General features: G+C 40.1%; 1 protein-coding gene across 2 annotated transcripts; it reads right to left on the reverse strand.

Moving 5' to 3' along the window:
- Positions 1-15,401: 15,401 nt before the first annotated feature.
- Positions 15,402-20,862, reverse strand: LOC103546707 (uncharacterized). 2 transcript variants are annotated; one of them, XM_008513535.2, is made up of 7 exons: positions 20,484-20,862; positions 18,770-19,081; positions 18,555-18,617; positions 18,146-18,193; positions 17,125-17,169; positions 16,587-16,637; positions 15,402-15,649 (listed from the first exon to the last, which is right to left on the reverse strand). In XM_008513535.2, coding segments are annotated over exons 1-7 (891 nt in total). In that variant the 5' UTR covers positions 20,854-20,862; the 3' UTR covers positions 15,402-15,647. The 2 variants fall into 2 exon arrangements, with proteins under 2 accessions (XP_008511757.1, XP_008511755.1); XM_008513533.2 differs by having other exon boundaries at positions 17,125-17,172.
- Positions 20,863-21,956: the final 1,094 nt, after the last annotated feature.

Below are 21,956 nucleotides of genomic sequence, written 5' to 3' on the forward strand. Positions count from 1 at the left end.
GTCTATTTGTAAAACTCTTATTAGTTTTCAGATTTTCTTAATAAGTGAATACCTGCTTGTCTGTCATCTATACTGGTAGACATTTAATAGTGAAATGTAATTCATGACAATTTGAAATGAAAAGACTTCTTAAACTTCTACCAGATCAGGAATGTGTTAGTTAATATAATGAAGCATTGCCTACAAAAATGTTAAACCTTGTCCACCACTAAGTTAGGGAAATACAGAATGAGAAAAAAAAATCTAATTTATAACAGATTCAATAGCTGGTTCTTAAGCTAAAACAGTAAGAGACAAACTTCTTATAATAATAATCAAGAAAAAAATGAAAACAGTGCAAACTTCAGAAGGGTAAAGGGTTAAGGGTAAATTAATCAGAGATGCATAGATTCTTAAAACAATAGGATAACGTTATGTAAAACTCTATTTTGATATGAAAATTTCAGAGAAATCGACATTATTGTATAATATAAATTACCAAATTTGATTCAAGAAGCTTAGGAAAAGGTGAATAGAAAATAACCATGAAGGAAATGGAAGAAATTTATAGGAAACTGTCTCTAATAATGTGCCAGTGTTACCTCCAACATCAATGGACACAGCCAATTTTAATATCTAACTTTTTATATCATTAAAGAACACACAATTCCTACACTATTTAAATTTTTCTCAAACATAGAAAAAGTTAACAGGTTTTTAAATTTATTCTGTGAGGTTCACCAAACAGAATATACAGACCTGCAAAGACATTTCTTTAGGAAAAATTCTCAAGAATATCGAAACAAGTCAACAACATGTTAAAAGAATAATACATCATGTTGAAATAGGATTGCGAGGATGGTTCGGTATTAGGCAATTGGCCTCCCCCTACTGATTCCCTCAAAAATGTCACTGAGAAGTTCAAAGAAATCTGGAAAGAATGATCTCAAGTTGACTAACCCACACTAAGGCCTGGCCCTGTTCTCTAGCTTCTCTCCTGTTTTGTGGGTGACGCCTCCTTGTTCCTATCTTTTACTTTCACACTGAATTCCATACCATATTGCCTAGGCAAGGATCTGTCTTCTGCAATTATGTCCCTTGTCTCCCCCTGCATCTTCAGTTTCTGCTTCTCTATAGAACCAGTCCAATCGGCATAAATCTGCTGTAATATCTCCCATTTTTGCAAAGCTCTCCCGAGACCCATAATGCTTCTCCACATACCACACCGTCTGCCCTCTTTATTGCCAAATTTCTTGAAAAACCTGTCTAGATCATTGCCCTCTACTTTCTTATCTCCCATTTCATCTTCCACATATTCCCTAGAGGCTTTTGTACTCACCATTCCGTTTTTTCCAAGGTCATCAATGACCTCCGTTCTACCAAACCCAATGGCCAATTCTCAGACCTCATCTCACCTGACCTCTCAGCAATGTGACACCTTGATCACACTCTTCTTCTTGGAGCACTTTCTTAACAGCTTCAGGGACCTCACTTTCTATCCTAGGTCTTCCCCTGTTTCTCGTTCTTCGCTCCTGCAGCCACAAACTTATTCCTTACTAACTCTTCTCTGCTTCAATAAATAGTGTCTACATTTATCTGTTTGTTCAAGCCAACTAGGAGTCATTCTTAACTTCTCTCTCTTCCTCACACATCACATTACATCTGGCTCAATAGTAAAATTCTATTATTTTGAAATTCTATCTTCAAAATAAATCCCAAATACAACAATTTCTCATCATTTTCATCACTACCAGCCCCTCTAAGCAAGCATTATTTCTAGTTTACTCTGACAGCAATTCCACTCTTGTTCCAACAGTCAATTCTGCACCCCAATCATTTAAATCATATTGCTCTTCTACTCAAAATTTTCCAGTGAATTGCCATCACTTTTATTCCATCAGAACCAAATCCAAATTTGTTATTATGGCCAACATCCTACCTGATTGGACCCCTGCCTATCTCTGAACTGACTGACTTCTCTATGCTTCATTCTATATTCCACTCTAGATACACTGGCCTTCTTAGTATTTTCTCCAACATAGCAAGCTTGTTCCTACCTTTATCAAGCATGCTTCCTCACTTTATTCGAATCTGCTCAAATGTCATCACCGTGAAGCCTTCTCTGAATACACAAAAATTGTTAATCTTCTTAATTTTTTTTCACTTTTCTTCCAATTATTTTAAGGCTTTACTTTTTAGATCAGTTTTAGGTTTATAACAAAATTGAAAGGAAGGTACAGAGATTTCCCATGTAGCCCTGCACCCCCACATGCATAGCCTCTCCCATTATCAACATCACTTGCCAGAGTAGTACATTCGTTATAATTAATGAATCTGTAGCTGCCCCTGACATAGGAAGGGTTAATAATCACTGGAAAAAGCTTGCCAACAAACTGTGACCTGGAGGTGAGAAGGCCGGTTAGCCAATGACGGGTAAGACCCCCTGGGGGGGCAACCTAAGCCAGGCGGCGGCCGCCCGGGGGCACAGATGGAGAAACGATATCGACATCGGGAGCAAGAGGGACCGTTGCCTAAGAGACCTTGCCTGCTCTGAGATAAAAATATAGGAACACAGCAATAACATGATAATATCAAAACAGAGGCCAAGGGAGGGCTCCTTGAGAAATCACTAAGAATTCTTGGCATTCGCTAATTATTTCATCCAGAACACCTGTGTATGTTTAACAGATGTAAGCTATGTATATATTGAAACGCTGGTTATAATAAACTCAGAGTGGCCATCAGCCCTCTCCGCATCTATCCTGATGTGTACATTGGATTGCGACACCGACAGAATCCACACTGACACATCATAATCACCCAAAGTCCATACCTTGAGGTTCACTTTTGGTATTGTGCGTTCTGTGGGTTTGAATAAATAGATAATGACATACACACATCATTATAACGTCATACAGAGCATTTTCACTGCCCTGAAAATCCTTCGTCCTCCACCTACTCATCTCCCCTCCCCATCCTTACATCCCTGGAAACCACTGATATTTTTACTATCTCCATAATTTTGCCTTTTCCAGAATGTCATATAGTTGGAATCATACAGTATGTCACTTTTTCAGATTGATTTCTTTCACTTAGTGATATGGATTTAAGATTCTTCCATGTCTTTTTCATGGCTTGAAAGCTCATTTCTTTTTGGCATTGAATATTATTCCATTGTCTGGATGTACCACAGCTTATTTACCCATTCACCTACTGAAAGACATCTTGGCAATTATGAATAAAACTTCCATAAACAACCATGTGCAGGTTGCTTTGCAGACACAAATTTTCAACTCCTTTGGGTAAATACCAAGGGGTGTGATTGCTGGATCATATGGTAAGAGTGTGTTTAGTTTTGTAAGAAATGAACAAACTGTCTTCAACGTGGTTGTACCATTTTTCATTCCCATGAGCAATGAATGAGGTCTCCTATTGCTCCATATCCTCACCAGCATTTGATGTTGTCAGTATTCTGGATTTTGACCATTCCAATGAGTATGTAGTAGTGTCTCATTGTTGTTTTAATTTGCATTATCCTGATGATGTATGATATGGAGCATCTTTTCATATGCTTATGTATATTTTCTTTGGTGAGATATCTGTTAAGGTCTTTGACTCATTTTTTAATTGGGTTGTTTGTTTTCTTACTGTCGCATTTTAAGAGTTCTTTGTCTATTTTGGATAACTGTCTTTTATCAGATGTCTTTTACAAATATTATCTCCCAGTCTGTGACTTGTCTTTAATTCTCTTGGCATTTTGCAGAACAGAAATTTTTAATTTTAATGAAGTTCAGTTTAATTACTTCTACTGCTGGGAAGGAAAAATTTTTCCTTCTTCCCCTCTAGGTTCATTAGCTGGTCTAATAATTAAATTGACCTAAGACAGATTAACAGGAGAAAAACAAATTTAATTATGTAGGTACAGGAGCCCCACAGAGACATAAGATTCCAAGGCAGTCAAGCAATTGAGGCTTATATACAATCCTGAGCTAAGAAGAAAAGGGTAGGGATCTGGGGTTTCAAAGAGGAGGGCAACAATTCACAGGAAGATGAGAAGAGCAACTGTTCTATAAACAGATATTTGCCATGCCATGCAGATAAGTCTCTCTGACTTACATCTGATAATAGCTCTTTTCCTGCTATAGGACCCCTACCTAAATTGTTTTAGGCAGTTAAGGGAGAGGTAAAAAGCTTTTCCTGAGTTTCTGGGTCCTAATTGCCTTCAATTCAAAACAATCGACATGCCAAAGTAGCCCATTTTGGGGTGACATATTTGTTCCCCCTCACTTTCATGGGTCATATCTTTAGTGTTATATCTAAAAAGGCGCGCTTTTTTTTAATCAAAATAGTTATTTTTGTGAGATAACCAGCCTACCTCTTAAGTATTCAAACTCTCGTGTAGTCTCCTACCACATTATAACAAGATTGGTCTGTGTGAACAATAAAATATGGCATAAATGGTGATATGTACTTGTGAGATTGAATTATAAAAGAAGCTCTGGCTTCAACTGGGCCACTCTTTTGGTCTTCAATATTTCTGTCTCTGTCTCTCCCTCCCTCTCTGGTGTCCTTTGGGAGAAGCCAGGTGCCATGTCAAACAACTCTATGGAGAGGCCCCATCCTTTACAAGTGATTCTCTTGGAGCCTCCCTCATTTGACATCAGAGAAGAAAGAGCTGAGAGGGAAGGAGAAGGAAGTCTCCACCTCCAATCCATCCCTCCCTCCTCGATCTCCAATAACAACCTTCTCTCTCCAAATCGTTTCTAACCTGGACAGAGGTGGGAGGAATGATATGAATGGGTCTGCTTCCTCCCAGTAAGCCCTGCAGCGAGGTGTCCAGCTCCAGGTGCTGAAGGAAACTTGATAGTTACAATTTTTAAAATGAGAAGGTGTTTTGCCTTTTGTTTACAGTTGTATCCTGTAGTCACCAATGTCAACACTACTCTGTATCTAAGCTCACCTGTTAATTATACTTTCATTTCCTTCCTTGCAAAATTTTTTGTTTTTCCTGGAGCTAATAATTATCTTTGTTTTCATTTGCTTGGTTTTCTTTAAACATCTAAGTCTTCCTGAAACCTCCAACAGACCTGTCAAATCCCTCTCAATACAATTTTCCTCGCCTTCAAACCTGTCAGATAGTTTGCTTTTGTCCTGAGAATTCCCTTTTCTCCCTCTTAAGTAGGATAACATACATGCTGAGTTAATGCTTTCCTTTTTCTTAGTTTTCCTTTTGTTTGGCGAAGCACATCCTACTATATCTGCTTGCAAATCAGTTCATGAGAGGTAAAATATTTTGAGATCTTTCATGTATCAGAATGACTTTAGTCTAGCCACATGCTCAGTTGATAATCTGATTGGATATAGGATTCTAGGTTGCAAATTATTTTTACTCAGAATTTTTATGACACTGTTCCACTGTTTTCTGACTTCCATTGCTGTTCCACTATCACTCTGATTCTTCATTTGTGTGTGTGTGAGGAAGACTGTCCCTGAGCTAACATCTACTGCCAATCTTCATCTCCTTTGTGTGGGGTGCTGCCACAGCATGGCTTGATGAGCAGTGCTAGGTCCGTACCTGGGATATGAAATGGCAAACCCCAGGCTGCCAAAGCAGAGCACACGAGCTTAACCACTACGCCACTGGGCTGGCCCTTGATTCTTAAGTTTTTGCGTATGACTGTTTGTCTCACTGAAATCTTCAGTATCGTTTTTATCCCTAAAATTTAATTAGGTATACATTGATGTGGATCTTTTTTCCACTTATCGTATGGGCGCTCAGGGTTCCAAGAGAGGCCACTGTCCTGGTCCCTGAAATTTAGAAGGAGCCCTGCACTAAAACGAAGACATTGATTTTTCCTTTTACTATCATTGGAAAATATTTTAGAAGTTCAAGAACTAAATAAAATAAGCAGGAATCATGGGAGAGAGGCTCAGGCTAACCTGGGGCCTCCAGGCCTGAAGATGCAGGACTGCGGACACGTGAAGAGAATAAATTCACCACTTCTGCCCTGGGGCACCAGAGGAAAAATGCCTACCTTTCCTTAAACTTAGTCACCTCAGATCCACCAAAATCACACGTAGGCAGGCAGGTTCTCCTCCTCCCTACTAATTGCACTCCCTGCCAGTCGTATGCTTAGTGGTGTAGTTTCCAGGACTTACTGGAAATCCTAAATCAGAAGCTAGAGGCCTGAGGGAGGAAAACTTGCCTAGCAGGTTCCTACAGGAACTTGACCAGGTCAGTCCTGGGCCCAGTCCAGCTTCCAACCTGCTATTCTAGCAGACAGCCTGCCCCTCCCACCTCTTAGCTTGCAGGGTCCTGGTTGGTGCAGGGGAACACATGGCTCCTTTAATCTCTAGGCTTGGCCAAAAGGGCAGTCTCCAAGGAACAGGCTGCAGCACTTGGGTAGAAACGGGACCTGAACCGTGGTTCTAGCTTGGTTATAACCTGTAAATATTTAGAAATATATTATGCAGACCTCTTCGTATTCCTGCTCTGGACTCTGTAGGTGTTAAGTGTGGGCCTGCAAATAATCACTGGACACTTTCGATATGGAGAAGCATCCTTGAGTTCTGAGAGATGTACTGGGGTGTTTCAACGATAATTTCTTTCCTGATGTATTGTCTGTTTTCTTTGGAATTTGTGTTAGTTGAATTTTCTTATTTTTTTCCTCACCTATTGATTCACCATCTCTTTGCCTTTTTGTTCTATTTTATGGAGAAGTTTTTTAACTTTATCTTCAATAGAACTTATCACCAACTGAATTTGCGACTGCCAATATTTCTTTTTGTCTTTTGGTTGATTATTTAATAGCATCCTATTCTTGCTTCAGGAATGTAATATCTGTTCTGATCCCTCAGAGTATATTAATTACAGTTTCTTAAAGGTTTCCTCTGCTCCTCATATTGTCTATGTTTCCTCTGAATTTCCTTTTTGTTCTTTACTCGAGCTGTATTTGATGGAGTTTTTTTTCAAATATCTGGTGATCCTTTGCTTTCTGTTCATATATAAGAGTTAGACACTAAGACAATCAGAAAATTCCATCTGCATTTGCAAGAGTTTTGCGGAATCACATGCAAGAGTTTAGCAGAATCACGTGCCTCACAGTCGGGCGATTGGGTGACCTGAGAGCTATCTTGTTGAAGTTCTGTCTCCAGATGCTGTCCCTGACACAGCTCCAAGTCTTTGGATGAATCTTTCTATCTCCTACTTGGCAAGCTCGATCTTCACTGCTGGCACGTTGGAGCTGGTCAGGGTAAGAAGTTGGGCATCTCTCCATTCATTGTATGTATAGGCTTTCGCTTGACTGCCTTGTTTTTAGAACAGCATTTCACTTGTATCCTCTTCAGTGGCAGTTTTCCCCCAGTCCAGTGCCTTTCTGGTTCAGTTTTTCTAGAGAATAAACCTACTCTCTCCTACCGGAATAAGGGAAAATATAGACCTAACTGTTTCCTGTCGCTTTTCTCACCACCATCATCACTCTTCCAATCTAACCTTCACAGCACCTGGTGTCTGTGATCCTCGAGCCTCCCAGTGTTCTACGAGACCAATCCACATACTTCTATTTGGTACCACTTCCCCCTAGTCAGACTTGCACAGCTATTTGAGTATTACCTCTCTCCTTTCTGTTATGTCATTAACCACTCTGCCTGTTTTCAGTCTTCATATGTTGTGGCTTATATTTGTCCTATGGATTTTATCAAAGATGGTGTTGCACTTCTGTTTCCTGTTGTTTTTGTTTGGGGAGGGTCTTTGAGAAGAAAGAGGATAAGAAATGTTTTTAATACTAAACTATAATCATTCTCAGTTATATTTTAGGAAAGCAATTTACCAATATGCTAAGAAATCAAAACAAAAGGCTGCCAAAGGCTTATAAACCAAGGCTTCTATTACCATCATTACATTTAAATAGCTCATATCAGGGTACTAAAATCAATGAACCTTTTTCAATCTTCATCTTAACTCGCTTCTCAGCAGCAATGGACATTGTTTAAAATTCTGTCCTGTTTAAAACACTTCCTTCCTCTGGCTCCATGACACTGTACCTACCAGTTTTATATTCTAACTCTCTGGTTGCTCCACTCATTACTTCTTTCATTTATTAAATATTTACTGAGTCCTTTCTCTATGCCAGTTATTATACTAGAAGTTTAGGACATAATGATGACTACAAAATCACAGCTCCCACCATCTAGGAGATAAAACCTTGTGTGTCTTTTGCAGATGCATCTCCTTCTATTTAGCCATGAAACTATGAAATTTCTCTAATTTTGTTTTAGGTTCTTGTCTCTTCTCACTATATACTATCTCCTTAGAAAAACTCATCCCCAAAATAAAAGTCACAATGTGAAGTGGCAGATATGTTAATTAACTTGTTTATGGTAATTTTACAATGTATATGTATCCACTCATCACACTGTACACTTTAAATATATATCATTTTGTCACTTATACCTCAGTAAACCTGAAAAAAAAAAAGAAAAAGTCATCTTTGCCCATGGCTTCAATTATCATCTATGTGCCAATGACACAAAGTTGTATCTCTTGCCAAGACCTCTACTGAGCTTCACACTTTTACCTATTTGACATCCTCATTTGAATATTTTAAAGGCACCACTCAATATTTCCAAAACAAAATTAATCTGGTAATCCTAACTCTAGGGACTGTCATGCAAACACTCATGCAATACAAAATCTATAGTTTTGGCTTGGTCTCATTCCACATATAAAATCCACCACCAATTTTTGTCCTCTTTTCTAATTTTCTAAATATTTCTCGACTCCATCCACTTTTCTCTATCTCTATCGCCCTGCTCACCTGCACTCTACAATATCCTTCCTACTTGGTGACCTGTAACCATTCTAGCTTTCCCTCCAAATCCTTCTCCAAGCTGTAGTCTGCAGCCAGAGTAAGCTTTTCAAACCATATATGTGATAACATAAAAAACTTCTGCCAGCCCCAGCTTTAAAACTCCCAGTAGTTAATAAAATAAAGACTAAAATCCAGGAGGTGGCCATCCAGGCTGGCATCATCTGGTCCTTTCCTCCCTCTCCAGACACATCTCAAATCTCACTCTCCCTTTCGATCATTCATCATCCCTCTTTCAGACTGCCCTCTTCTGTCCTTTCTGCTCCTTCCCTCCGAAGCTTGTATTCTCTTCCCACACCCTAGAATGTTCTCCACTCCCCACCTTCTCTTTGCCTAGTTAACTCCGACATACTCTCTTTTGTTATAAACTTGCATGGAATCATGTTCCTTTCCTTCTGACTTCTTATTTCAACCTGTAATTACACATCCATTAGTGTATTTATAACCCCATTGATTTATAACCCCATTTTCTTCAGATTTTCACTGTTCTATACAATACTCACAAGCCATGTGTGGCTGTTTAAATTTAAATTAATTAAAATTAAATAAAATTTAAAATTCAGTTTCTCACTTACACTAGCTACATTTACAAGGACTCAACAGCCACATACAGCTAGTGGTTACCATATGGCTACCATATTGGATAGCACAGATATGGAACATTTATATCATCACAGAAAGTTCTATCAGACAGCACTGCTTCAGACTTCACACTCCATGAGAGGAGAACTGGGTCTACTTTTGCTCATCCTTGTGTCCTCAATGCCTAGCACAGGGCTTGCCAAATATTTTTTTAAATGATCAAATAAATGAATTTTTGATACAGTACTATCTATTATTTCCAAAATAAAAGCAACCTAAGTAGCCAACATCAGAGAAATGATAAAATAAAAATGGATTCATGCAATCATTAAAAATTTTATAAAGTTTTGTAATAACGTAGTGAAATGTTTATTAAATAATGATGGTAAGTGAAAAAGGAAGAAATAATACCATGCATATAGTGTGATCACTACTACATAAAACAATGTGTATAGAATGAGAGGAAAAAATAAAATACTACTAGCAGTTATCACTGGATAAGGACTATGGGCAATGAATTGTATTTTCTCCAGATGTTTTTATTTATCCAAGTTTTCCACAATGAAAATATCCTCCTGTCATAATAAAAAAAATTAATTTAGGGGCTGGACACGTGGCCAAGGGGTTAACTTCATGCGCTCTGCTTTGGCAGCCTGGTGTTTGCCAGTTCAGATCTCGGGCATGGACCTACACACTGCTCCACAAGCCATGCTGTGGCAGCATCCCACATGAAGGAACTAGAATGACTTGCAACTAGAATACACAACTATGTACTGGGGCTTTGGGGAGAAGAAAAAAAAAAAAGAGGAAGATTGGCAACAGATGTTAGCTCAGGACCAATCCTCTTCACACACAGACACACAGAAAAAACTGATTTATGTGAAAAATTTTAGAATTGGTATAAGTTTTATAATTTTAACCTATGTTGTCATAGATAATGTAACAGGGTTATTTATAAGAGTTAAACACACAATGCATGTAAAATTACCTAGCACAGCATATGACAATAAAAGTTCAACAAATGTAAACTCATTTATTCTTTTACTCAAAGAGAGTGATTTTGTTCCTTCTTCCTCATGACAACTTTCTAATAATAAATTATCAAAAAAAATAGGTGATTTGATAAGTAGCTTCTCTCTTTAGCTCTAGAAGCATTCAAAAAAAGAAGCAGACAAGCCATCTAAAAGGAATGCTGCTGAATGAGTCCATCATGGTATATCATCTGATTGCTAGTGAACATTAATGATACCTATGTATCCTTCTTCTAAATACCAATGATTCTGCACTTTGACATATAAAAGACTCAGCCTATTCTCTACCTATACATAGAGTAGTAGCCTCTCCAAGTCATCTTCCATCAGGTGTTTCAATGTGGGAAACAAAGTCCAGTCCCACTTGAAAAATTGCCTGCTGCTTCTTTATTTATGTCTAAAATAAGCCAAGTTCTGCTTCTGAAAGATGGAGTATACACACTTTTTCCTCTTCTTCTCACTGCATACAACTAAAAACCCTGAATGTGACACATAAAACAAACATAAGAAGACTGAAAGTTGGAGAGAACAAAGCAGCTGACATAGGGACCCAAGAAATGACATGACAGCAAGTTCTCTAGATTTCTTTTTTTGCTTTATAAATCCCTGACTTGTAGTTGAAAAACCCAGTAACACAGAAATACCAACAGGTACAGATGAAAAAAGCCCCAACAAAAGCCTATTCTTTCTAGCCAAAGGACCAGGAAACAGATGGTCTACCAAGGCAGAAAACATTCAGACAATGATGCAGACACTCCACTACAAGCAAACATCATAGAAAAAAGTATGGCCCCGAGTGGGGAGCTTAGACTTCCACACTTGCCAGGCCGTAACAAGGTGCCTCAACCCCTCCAGAATAGTGTCAGAGAAGGCTGAGTAGGAACTGGAACTTTCATCCCCACCTCGCTGTTTGAGGCCCTCACTCTCGCAACCACATGATGTCAGTGGAGACCAGATGAGGAGCCTGGACTTCTCCCCCCAACCAGCAGTAAAGAAGCACCCCTCCTTTCCACAATGGGGAGTGATGTGCCAGTAGAGTCCACATGGGAAGCAGTAATGAGCACTCCTACTCCTCTCAGACAAGGCAGTATCAGTGGAGGCCTTAGTGGGGCCTGGAGGGGAGCCAGAATTCCATCTCTCACCCTCCCCTGCTTGGGTGTCAGCAGAAGTTGAGGGGAAAACCTGTATTTCTACCCCACCTAGCAGTAATGTAGTGCCTGCACCTCTCCCCTACCAGATTGGTGTCATAGGAAGCCAGCTAAGACAGGATTAAATAAGATCCAGTGTCTTGTAATACCTAAAATATCCTGATTCAATGAAAAATCACTTGTCATACTAAGAATCAGCAAAATCTCAACTTGAATGAACTTGATAATCAGTAGATGCCAGAACAGAAATGACAGAGACATTAGAATTATCTGACAAAGATTTCAAAGCATTCATCATAAAAATGTTTCAATGAGCAATTACAAACATGCTTAAAACAAATGAAAAAAATCAAAAAATCTCAGCAAAGAAAGAGAAATTCCCAGCAAATAAATCAAAATGTATAAAAGAACCAAAGGAAATTAAGAACTGAAAATTGTAATCATCAAAATTTTAAAACTTAATGGAGGGCCTCAACAGTACGGGGAAAAAAATCTACGAACCTGAAGATAGAACAATAGAAATTACCCAATCTGAACAACAGAGAGAAAATAGAACAAAATAAAGAAATAACAGAACCTCGGGGTCCTGCAGGATTATAACAAAAGGCCTAATATTCATGGCATCTGAGTCCCAGATGGAGAAGAAAAACAGGGCAGACCTGAGAAAGAACTCAAAGAAATAACAGCTGAAAACTTCCACAATTTGGCAAAAGACATAAACCTAAAGATTTAAAAAAGCAAGCAAACTCAAACTAAGATAAACCCAAAGAAATCCACACCGTGACACATCATAATCAAATATCTGAAAATAAAGAAAAAGTCTTGAAAGCAGGAAGAGAAACAACTTATCTATAGGGGAAAAACAATACAAATGACAGCAGAAAACATCATCAAGCATGAAAGCCAGAAGGAAGTAACACTATATTTTTTAAGCATTGAAAGAAAAGAACTGTCAATCCTGATTTCTATATATTGTAAAATTATCTTTCAGGAATGAAAGGGAAATAAGGACACTGGAGGAAGGAAAACAAAAGAGTGTGTCACTAGCAGACATACCTGAAAAGAACGGCTAAAGGAAGTTCTCTAAACAGAAAGGAAATGATAAAAAGCACTTTGAAACATCAAGAAAGAAGAAAAACATAGAAAGGGGAAAATACAGGTAAATAAGATACATCTTCCTTTTTCTCTTGAGCTTTCTAAACATTTGACAGTTGAAGCAAAAATTTATAATGCTATTTGATATGGGTCTACTTATATGTAGAGAAATTTAAGACAATTATAAGCAGAGGAAGGTACACAGAGGTGAGATTTCTACACTTCACTCAAAGTGGAAAAATGTTAACCCAATTAGACTGTGATACATTATGTGTATATAACATGACACCTACAGCAACTACTAAAAAAAGCTGTACAAACAGATACACTTAAAAAATACCATAGATAAGTCAAAATGAAAAGTGTTTTTGTAACATTCAAGTAACCCACAGGAAGGCAAGACACAGGGGGAAAAAAAACAAGATAAACAGAAAACAAAAAGTAAAATGACAGACTTGAGAACCAACATATCAGTAATTACATTAAATATAAATGGTCTAAAGTAAACCAAATGCTTGAAAATTGGGGGGCCTTCTGGATTACAGAAACAGAATAGCCTACGTCATTATCAAAATTTGTCCAATATTTATATTTATATATAAATGGTACAAAATTTATGTTAAATGTTATTGACTATTTTGTACAATTAATTCTGGATAAAATTAACTGATTTCATATAATTAGTAATATCAATACTGTACAGAACTTGTACATAGAGCAAATAACTCATATAAACCTCTCAGCTCAGTGGTAGCTGTTACTATGAGGACAGTAATTGGGTGGCGCTCCTCACCATTTCCCTGCTCTGTGTATCAAGTTCCCACAGGGCTCTCTCCAGTGCCTTACTCCTCCTAATATATACACTATTCCTAAGTGACTTCATCTAAACCCATAGCTTCAACTACCACTTACACCAGGATCAGCAAATACTCAGCACACGTGCTACAAATTCTCCCTTCAACCAATCCCCGAGTTGGGCTCTCAACTTGCTATTCTCTAGGCTGCCACTTCTTTTTTTTTTTTTAAAGATTTATCTTTTTCCTTTTTCTCCCCAAAGCCCCCCGGTACATAGTTGTGTATTTTTTTTTTCTAGTTGTGGGTCCTTCTGGTTGTGGCATGTGGGATGCCACCTCAGCATGGCTTGATGAGCAGTGCCATGTCCACGCCCAGGATTCAAACCGGTGAAACCTTGGGCTGCCAAAGCAGAGCACGCAAACTTAACCACTCAGCCATGGGGCCAGCCCCTAGGCTGCCACTTTTAACTGATCAGTTGGAATTTGAAATGAATTTTTTTTCCATTCTGGATAGATACTGATTGCCTATTTTGAGTCCGCTAACACTTTCTCCTGGCTAAATTTCACAAGTAATTCCAACGGTCTGTCATAAAATTCCATGAAATCTGCTTAAAATTAAAAAGGAAATGGAAAAAGAAGTTGGCAAAATAGAGACTGGAAGAAGGGAAATAGTTTTATAGTCTTAAAAGAGATCAGTGGAGGCCTTGAAACTACTTTCCTATTTGAAAGAGAAGCCCTGAGACAAGGCCATTGATGAAGGCAAGACAAGGAATCCAAAAATCTCGTGTGTTCTGGTACAAATCCATCATAAGAGTGAGAGATTTATTGCATGTTGTATAAAAACCACTAGTGAACACGGAATATTTCTCCCTTAGACAAACTAATAAGTTAATAGTTCTTTAAGTTAATGATTCCAAGCATTGGTGTAGCCTATGTTGAAATCATTGAGGAGCACAAAGGAACTTTCAATTGATTTGATACAGTTGACTCATTTTACAGGAGGCAGCTGGGGTTCCTAAGTGGCAGAGATATCACTGAATCGGTATCTTCCCACTCCCAAATCTGAACACCACTCTAAAGTAAATTTCTGCCATTTTTGTTTGTTATTTACACAATTACATATACATACTGTAAAGCAGAAATATGTGCAATACCAACAATTTTACACAAACACATATATACCCTTTTGCAAAATCTAGCGTAAACATTAGAAAAGGTTGGGTAACTGTCTCTACTACCACCCCCGGCCCCCACTGAACCAAACCAGTTCTAGATTAAGACGTCCTATCCTGTCTGTGGTATGAAGAATAATGGGCCCTCGAAGATGCTCACCTACTAATTCCCAGAATCAGTGAATATGTTAAATTACATGGTAAAGGGAAATTAAAATGGCTAATCAATTGACCTAGAAATAGAGATTATCCTGGATTATGCAAGTGGGGCCCAATGTGTTCTCAGGGTCCTTAAAAGTGAAAGAGGGAGGCTGTAGAGTCAGTGTCAGTGACTCTGTGATGTAATGTGAGAATCAACGGGTCATTGCTGGCTTTGAAGATGCAAGAGGGCCAAGGAAAGTGGGCATGAAAATGGGTTCTTCCATAAAGACTCCAGAAGGGAACTCAGCTCTGCTGACACATGGTTTTTAACCCAGTGAGATGCCTTTCAGAGCTATAAGACTGTAAAATAATAGGTTTGTGTTGTCGTAAGCAACTCAGTTTGTGGTAATTTGTTACAGCAGGAATGGGAAAACTAAGATAGTTTCCATAGATTCATTTCACATTTCCTGCAGCCATCAAGAGTTGGAGCCTGGTTATAAAGTATCTATCAAAGAGGAATAAATGAATACTGGTACTAACACAAGGCAACTAAGTAATCTGTTCCCTCATAAAATAAAAACTCCTCTCAGAATTTATTTCAAAGGAACATTTATTGACCCCATATTAAACGGGCATGGTCAAGAGATGCCCCTCTTCTGTCTGTATACAATTCCCTCCTCTGTTTATCCTCAGCTGCGTACATCCTATATCTCATAGTCTTTTACAATTATTCAATTTCCTATAATGAAATGATAGGCTTGTCCAGAAGCTCAGAATCTTCTTAGAAAGTTGTGGTTAGCAGAGTGATGGGCACAGCTAACGGAAAATCTGCTTCATTTTCTAAATTTAAAACAAAAAAACAGGGGTGTAAGTTACAAAGAGAAACAAGAGAACCTAGTGCTCAGAAGATCAGGCCCATCTTTTTCCTACTTCCCGCTGTGACCGTCAGCATGAGACTCAATTTCTTTAAGGTCTAATTTCCATTCTCCCTTCCTCTCCTGGTGCCTTACATGAGATATTTACACACTGTCTGGGTATCCATTTTACTTCACAAAGAGACCATGTTAGTGGCTTCCAAAAAAGCCAAGAGTGAGGCCAAGTATTAGAACTGGCACCTTCTGATTCAGGGCCCCAAGGCTTTACCGTTTTTAACTGAATTACATGTTCTTTGCATCAGAAAACCTGATGCCTTTTCTTCAGGTTCTCCCTTAAAAAGATTCCGTGGCCTGGACTGGAATCCACATCTCAGAGAAAAACAGGAAGAAAAGGAATCTTGGGAAACTCAAGGAAGAGGACTTATTTACCCTATGCCTATTTGGTTACTGAAAATCCAGACAGACTTGGAAGATAAACCTCAGAGAGAAGAGAGGTTGTCTTTAACCTCCACCTTAGATTTTATAGCTGATCTCAGCATCTGGGAAAGCTGTTTAGAATTCTTTCCCAGTGGATTAAAACCAGCACTTAAGTGACCAGCCCCATGGCATAGTGGTTAAGTTCAGCGTGCCCTGCTTCAGCGACTCAGGTTCACAGTTCCAGATCCTAGGTACAGACCTACAACACATGTCAACCATGCTGTGGCAGTGACCCACATGCAACATAGAGGAAGACTGGCATGAATGTTAGCTCAGGGCCAATCTTTCTCCAGCAAAAAAAGAGGGAGATTGGCAACAGATGTCAGCTCAGGGCAAATCTTCCTCAGAAAAAAAAAAAAAACAGCACTGGGAAAATGATATCAAATCTCTAATAAGATATCAGGGGCAAGACAGAAGAAACTTACAAAAAAGCACTGAGACGGACTCGTCGTTTCCAAATGAGGTGATGGGCTCATCTGCAATTAAGTAAAGAAATGGTTTTTATTCACTTCCAGTAATGTGTGTCTAGCATTCACTGTGTGCATTCAGCCAATAACCTCAAGTAGCCCTGGTTAACACAGGACTCCACTGAGTCTGTGGCACTGAAACTTTCCTTCTCCTAACTACCATGGCACTCTGTCACGCCTGAAATCTTCCCGGTGGAAATGGAATGCAAATGGACTCCATGAGAAGGATTTGGGTGAAGGGCTGGTCTACGCTCATACTTGGAAGCCCTGAGAGTAGCATGTGAACCGGTTATATCCTCATGTGTAAGAGCCATATTCTCTCTTCTCGCCCAAAAGTAAATTCAGCTCAGTGAGTGTGGCTCCTGGCTGAGAAGGGTGTAAACACGGGCAGAGTACCTACCAGAGAGCCTCTTCTTGAGTCTGTTCTGGAAAGCTTCCCCAAACATATTCCCTAAAGACCATAATAGGCAGAAAAGTCAAAGATCTTTGGACTTACCTGATGCTACAAGGATGGGCTCATCGAAATAAGCAGCAGTGACAACTTCTAGAAATAAAGCAGTAAGTTTCTTAATTTAAAAGGTTAAAACCTCCATGGATTTTTCTCTTCCTATTAAAAACCAAAGTTTCTCAATATATACATATTTCAAATCATTGTGTTGCACACCTTAAAATTATACAATGTTATATGTCAATTATACCTCAATAAAACTGGAAAAAACAAAAATAAAATAAATGCATTACAGGAAAAAAAACAATAACAAAGTTTCTTGGTTTGTTGGTAATCGCCGCAGTCAGAAAGCCTCTCTTGATAAGCAGGCCATGGGGTCTAGATATTAGCAGAAATGATCAGAGGGATCTGGGCCATGAGGCTGCTTCTTGCTCTTGGAGTCAAACATGAGAGTTTTCCTACTGCTCCATGGGATAGGGGTGGGGGTGGGTGGGATGGAGGACATCATTCATTTACGTTAACTTATTAATCAACCACTACAGATTGGCTAGTTAGAAAACAATCCTGAGGTAGAGTTTTTCATTTTGCAAATGAGGTATATTCTTTGAGGAAGACAGTTAGTGGAACAGCAAGAATTTAAAGCCAGAGAACCAACCCTTTTTAATGGGCCCTCCAGCCTCCACTAAAACACAATTTCTAGATTCCTCCACTACTGCCTGCAATCTCCCAATACACTTAGAGCAGTGCTGGAATACAGTAGATCTCAATATGTACTAGCTATTATTTGTAGACATAAGAATCAAATTGTTTAGAAATTTGCTTTTGTAGGTAAGGTCCAAGGCTCTTTCACATCAAAAGTCCCAGGCACACCTCAAACTGTTGGGGTTTGCTTGTAGGAGTGGAAGACATTGAATCTTATGACCCCTTGGCTAAGTGGTGGACAGAAAAATGAAAACTGATGGAGGCTTGAGAGAGAGAGGAGCAGAGATAGAAACACTGCTTAACTCATGAAGCTTCTAAGTCTCTTTTTCTTCTGTTCAGTCTAAATTCACATAAGATTTACACTTACCATAATCTTTGTTGGCAAAGCTCTCTGGCTGAACTGAATTGTAGTCAACTGGAAAAGAAAAGGAAATTGTTAACGTTTTTCTTGCCACCACATCCATCAACCCCTTGGAGATACCAAGGATCTCGTCCTCTTTAGAGAAGCCCAGAAGGCTGGTCCTGGAGATCAGTCAGGGCAGATCTCTGGGCTGGAGCTATGCTGGTATTCAACTGGTTTCATCTCCTGACAATCTGGGAAAATGCTTCCATTTTCCTCAAGTTTCAAAGCTCTTTTGGCCAAGTTTACTCCACCTCAGAGAACAAAGCACCAAAAGTATCCCCAAATGTGTAAGTTATCATAGGACATTCCTCTGCAAGGAGCTATAAACAGGGTAAGGGAGGCAGGGAGGAATCTTGAAGACAGGGATTCTTACCTGTGGCCTCAGTGGCTTCTTTCTCAAAGCTGAGGGTGCTTGATTCCACAGCAGTAGACAATTCTAGGAAAACAAAATGGAAGACAGGTGTGGTTACAAGCTTATGAAAGGAATCAAGTACACTGGAGGAAAGCAGACTTTCCCTCAGAAATGCAAAAGATGGGAGCCCACCAACTCCTGCCCAGGCCCCCTCTGAAGCCAGAAACCTCACTTACCAAAAGCCTGTGTGTTCTTCAAATACGCTTCAGTAGTCAATTCTCCACCACGAAAGAACTCTACGTCAGTGGCCGACTCTAGGTCTGTGGTCAACTCTAGGTCAGTGGCCGACTCTAGGTCTGTGGTCGACTCCAGGTCTGTGGTGGACTCTAGGTCAGCGGTTAAATCTAGTTCCTCACTTGGCTCTAGGTTAATGACCAGCTCTCCACCAGTGAGCGGCTCTATGACAACAGCCGGCTCTTCAGGCTCCAGGACAACCACTGGCTCTGGGTCGGCAGATAGCACCGGGTCATTGATAATGTGTATGAATTCTAAAGGAGACAAAAAAGAACAAGACAGCCCAAGCGCTTTCTACCAAGAATATTTCCGTGATCTCCACATCCTTCCCATTCCCAGGGGAAAACATGGAACATAAAAGAGTATATTGAATCAAATGTGGTCTCACCACAAGTCTCTCTTCTGCCAGCTGCTAGAAAATCCAGAAGACTAACTGCCACCCAGGAATATGCTCAGTGTCCTCTACACTACCCTCCTTTGAGGGGGTCAGTTTAGGAAAGAGCATTTGATATTGTGCCTCTAAATAAGAATTGGTCAGACCGGAACAGAATAAAAATTCCAGAGTCCCCATCTATACTCTTTCCAGTTCCTGAAAACCAAACAAAAACAAAAGGGAGTGTGGAGCAAGGAAAACAAGTATTTCCAAAGTGCGTGAGCAAGAATGGAATCAACTCTAAAATGGGCTACTCCTACGATTTTGTCATTTAATGGGCTATGTCAAGGACTTCATTTTCCAGCCTCTCCTGTAGAATGCACAATGCAGATGTTTTGGGGCTTGCTAACCACAAAAGCATCAAAACTGTGTAAGCCTGATCGACGTACAACTAGGGTCTTCTTGGACGATAGTGAAAGATATGTAGTCACTATGGCTGCTTGGTTCAGCAGGTTATGGGCACCCTGCCAGTGAGGCCAAAATCATTAGCTCCCTAACTCAGTCACTTTGCTTTATCACTCATTCATATGCAGTAAAGAACCCCAAACCTAGCACCCGATAAACAGAGCTACCAGAGGGAAAGCTGGGGGCAGAAAAATGGGGGGAAGTAACCATTTTAATGCAAATGAATGAAAAACCTTCCTCCTGAGAAATGAACTGAATTCAGGAAGGACTAGAAAAGGCAAGCCTTCCCGGGAAATCTTCCTTTCTCTGGTTCATGAGGACATCTATTTCTTTCCTGTCTCAATGTGACTCACAAGTTTCCATTGCAGACCCACTGATTTCCTGCGTGTGACTGAGTTAGCCACTAAAGCACTTGGAGTTTTACTATAAAATGAGGGCATACCCTAGGACTTTTTAACCTGAATTAAATAGAATAAAGCCTCTTTAGCCTTCAATAGGGAATAGAACCACGGAAAACCGTCAGTAATTCTCTAATCACCCACCTTAAGCCCATCTGGCCCAGCCTTCTTACCTTTATGAGGTCAATTCAAACACACAACCCACTTCTTAGCTTAGCCACTTAACTACCCAAGGCCTCAGAGCTCAGCCGCCCATCCCACCTCCAGCCCAAGTTGATATAAATTTTACCCATTTCATTTTATGATGTTCACTGCAGGTCTCTGTCTCTGTCTGCCTCTTTCTCCGTACTCATACACACGGCAGACACCGTGAAAGGATTTTAGCCCTCTTCTCTAAAGACGTCCAAACAGTCCACTTACCCTGGAATGCGATGGGGTAAGTCACAGCCAGACCGAACCAAGCAGAGAGGACCAGGGCCGTCCTGAGCATGGTGCCAGTGGGGAGTGCAGGAGGCTCTCGAAGGTGTGGAGGCAGGTGGCAGGTCTTAGGGGTGCTGGGCCCAGAGCTTCGCTGGGCTTTTATGTAACCCTCAGCCCTAGGTCCCTGAAGGCGGCATTCCCAGGTGGTGGTGAAAAAAAAAAAAAAATGCAAGCCTCGCCCACACACAATGTGAATGCCCCTGGAGCGAAGAAAAGGAAACGGTGGGGGAGGGAGAAGCAAGGAGGAGCTGGAGGAAAACTCTGACAAGGTCCTTAACTGCGAAATTAGGTCGCCTTGCCCCATTACCATTAGCAGCAATTATGTGCTTCTCAGAGAGGCAGGGGAGAAATTCCAGTAGGTCGCGGACGACTCCCCTCCTGGCCTAAAGTTGCAAGTTTGTCATCTAGGCTGAAGCTTTACTGAGCCCCTGAAATGCTGCTTTGTATCAGAGTGGTGACTAAGAATATTGGTCACAGCTTGCTGGCTACTTTGATTATAAGGCAGTCCTATTATAAACAATCTTCTAACACCAGCGGGTCTCTCAAAGAGAAATTACTACTACAATAATAATAATAACAGAAATAGCTAAAATTTTAAGATTTCACATGTGCTACTATTTTATTTGATTCTCACCTGGGTCATATGTGGGAGGTATTATAATCCCTATTTTTCTGGTGAGGAGCCTAGAAGCTGAGAGATTAAATGACTCCAGATTCACCTGCAGATATTCACGCTCTAGAGCTGTCATTAACAGCAAGTACTTCTTGGCCGTGTGGACGTGGCTCCTGCTAGTGACCCTCCCAGGCCTCTAGGGGGCACTGTTAAGCTGCCATGCATCGGCTGAAGCACGGACTCTAACCCTCACGGTAGATGCAAAATAAGCTGAGACTGCTAGAGTCAGGGACTGACTCACCTAAACCAGTCTCAGCGCTCAATTACGACCCTTATCGGAAAGGAGCTGTTTATCGCTTAACGCACAAGTCCCATCACAGGCTCAAACTCCCACGAGGCCTTTAAGTCTCAGTTTTCTTTACTTAAATGGTCACAGCTGATTCCTGCGCCTCAGAAACCTCAGGGTTGGCAATACCATTGAGAGAAATCTCTCAGTAATAGTAATAATAAGAGCTAATATTTATTAAGTGCTTAACTATGTGCCATAGGCATACATTATTTTATCCTAATACCAAACCTAAGGTAATCTTATTATTCTCCTTTTCTAATGAAGAAACCATGGCACAGGGAGGTTAGGGAAAGGTCACACAGTAAGTGTGAGAGAATCAAGAAGCAAATCTTTGGGCACTCTGACGCTAGGGCCTTCGACCACTCTACTATGTGTGTGCTGTGTCGTCGTCGACCCTTTGTCCATCGGACCCGTCATGGTCTGTCCATCCCCCACACCCCGCTCGGCCCAG

The sequence above is a fragment of the Equus przewalskii genome, chromosome 5 (genome assembly GCF_037783145.1).
Source record: "Equus przewalskii isolate Varuska chromosome 5, EquPr2, whole genome shotgun sequence".
Taxonomy (NCBI): Eukaryota; Metazoa; Chordata; class Mammalia; order Perissodactyla; family Equidae; genus Equus; species Equus przewalskii.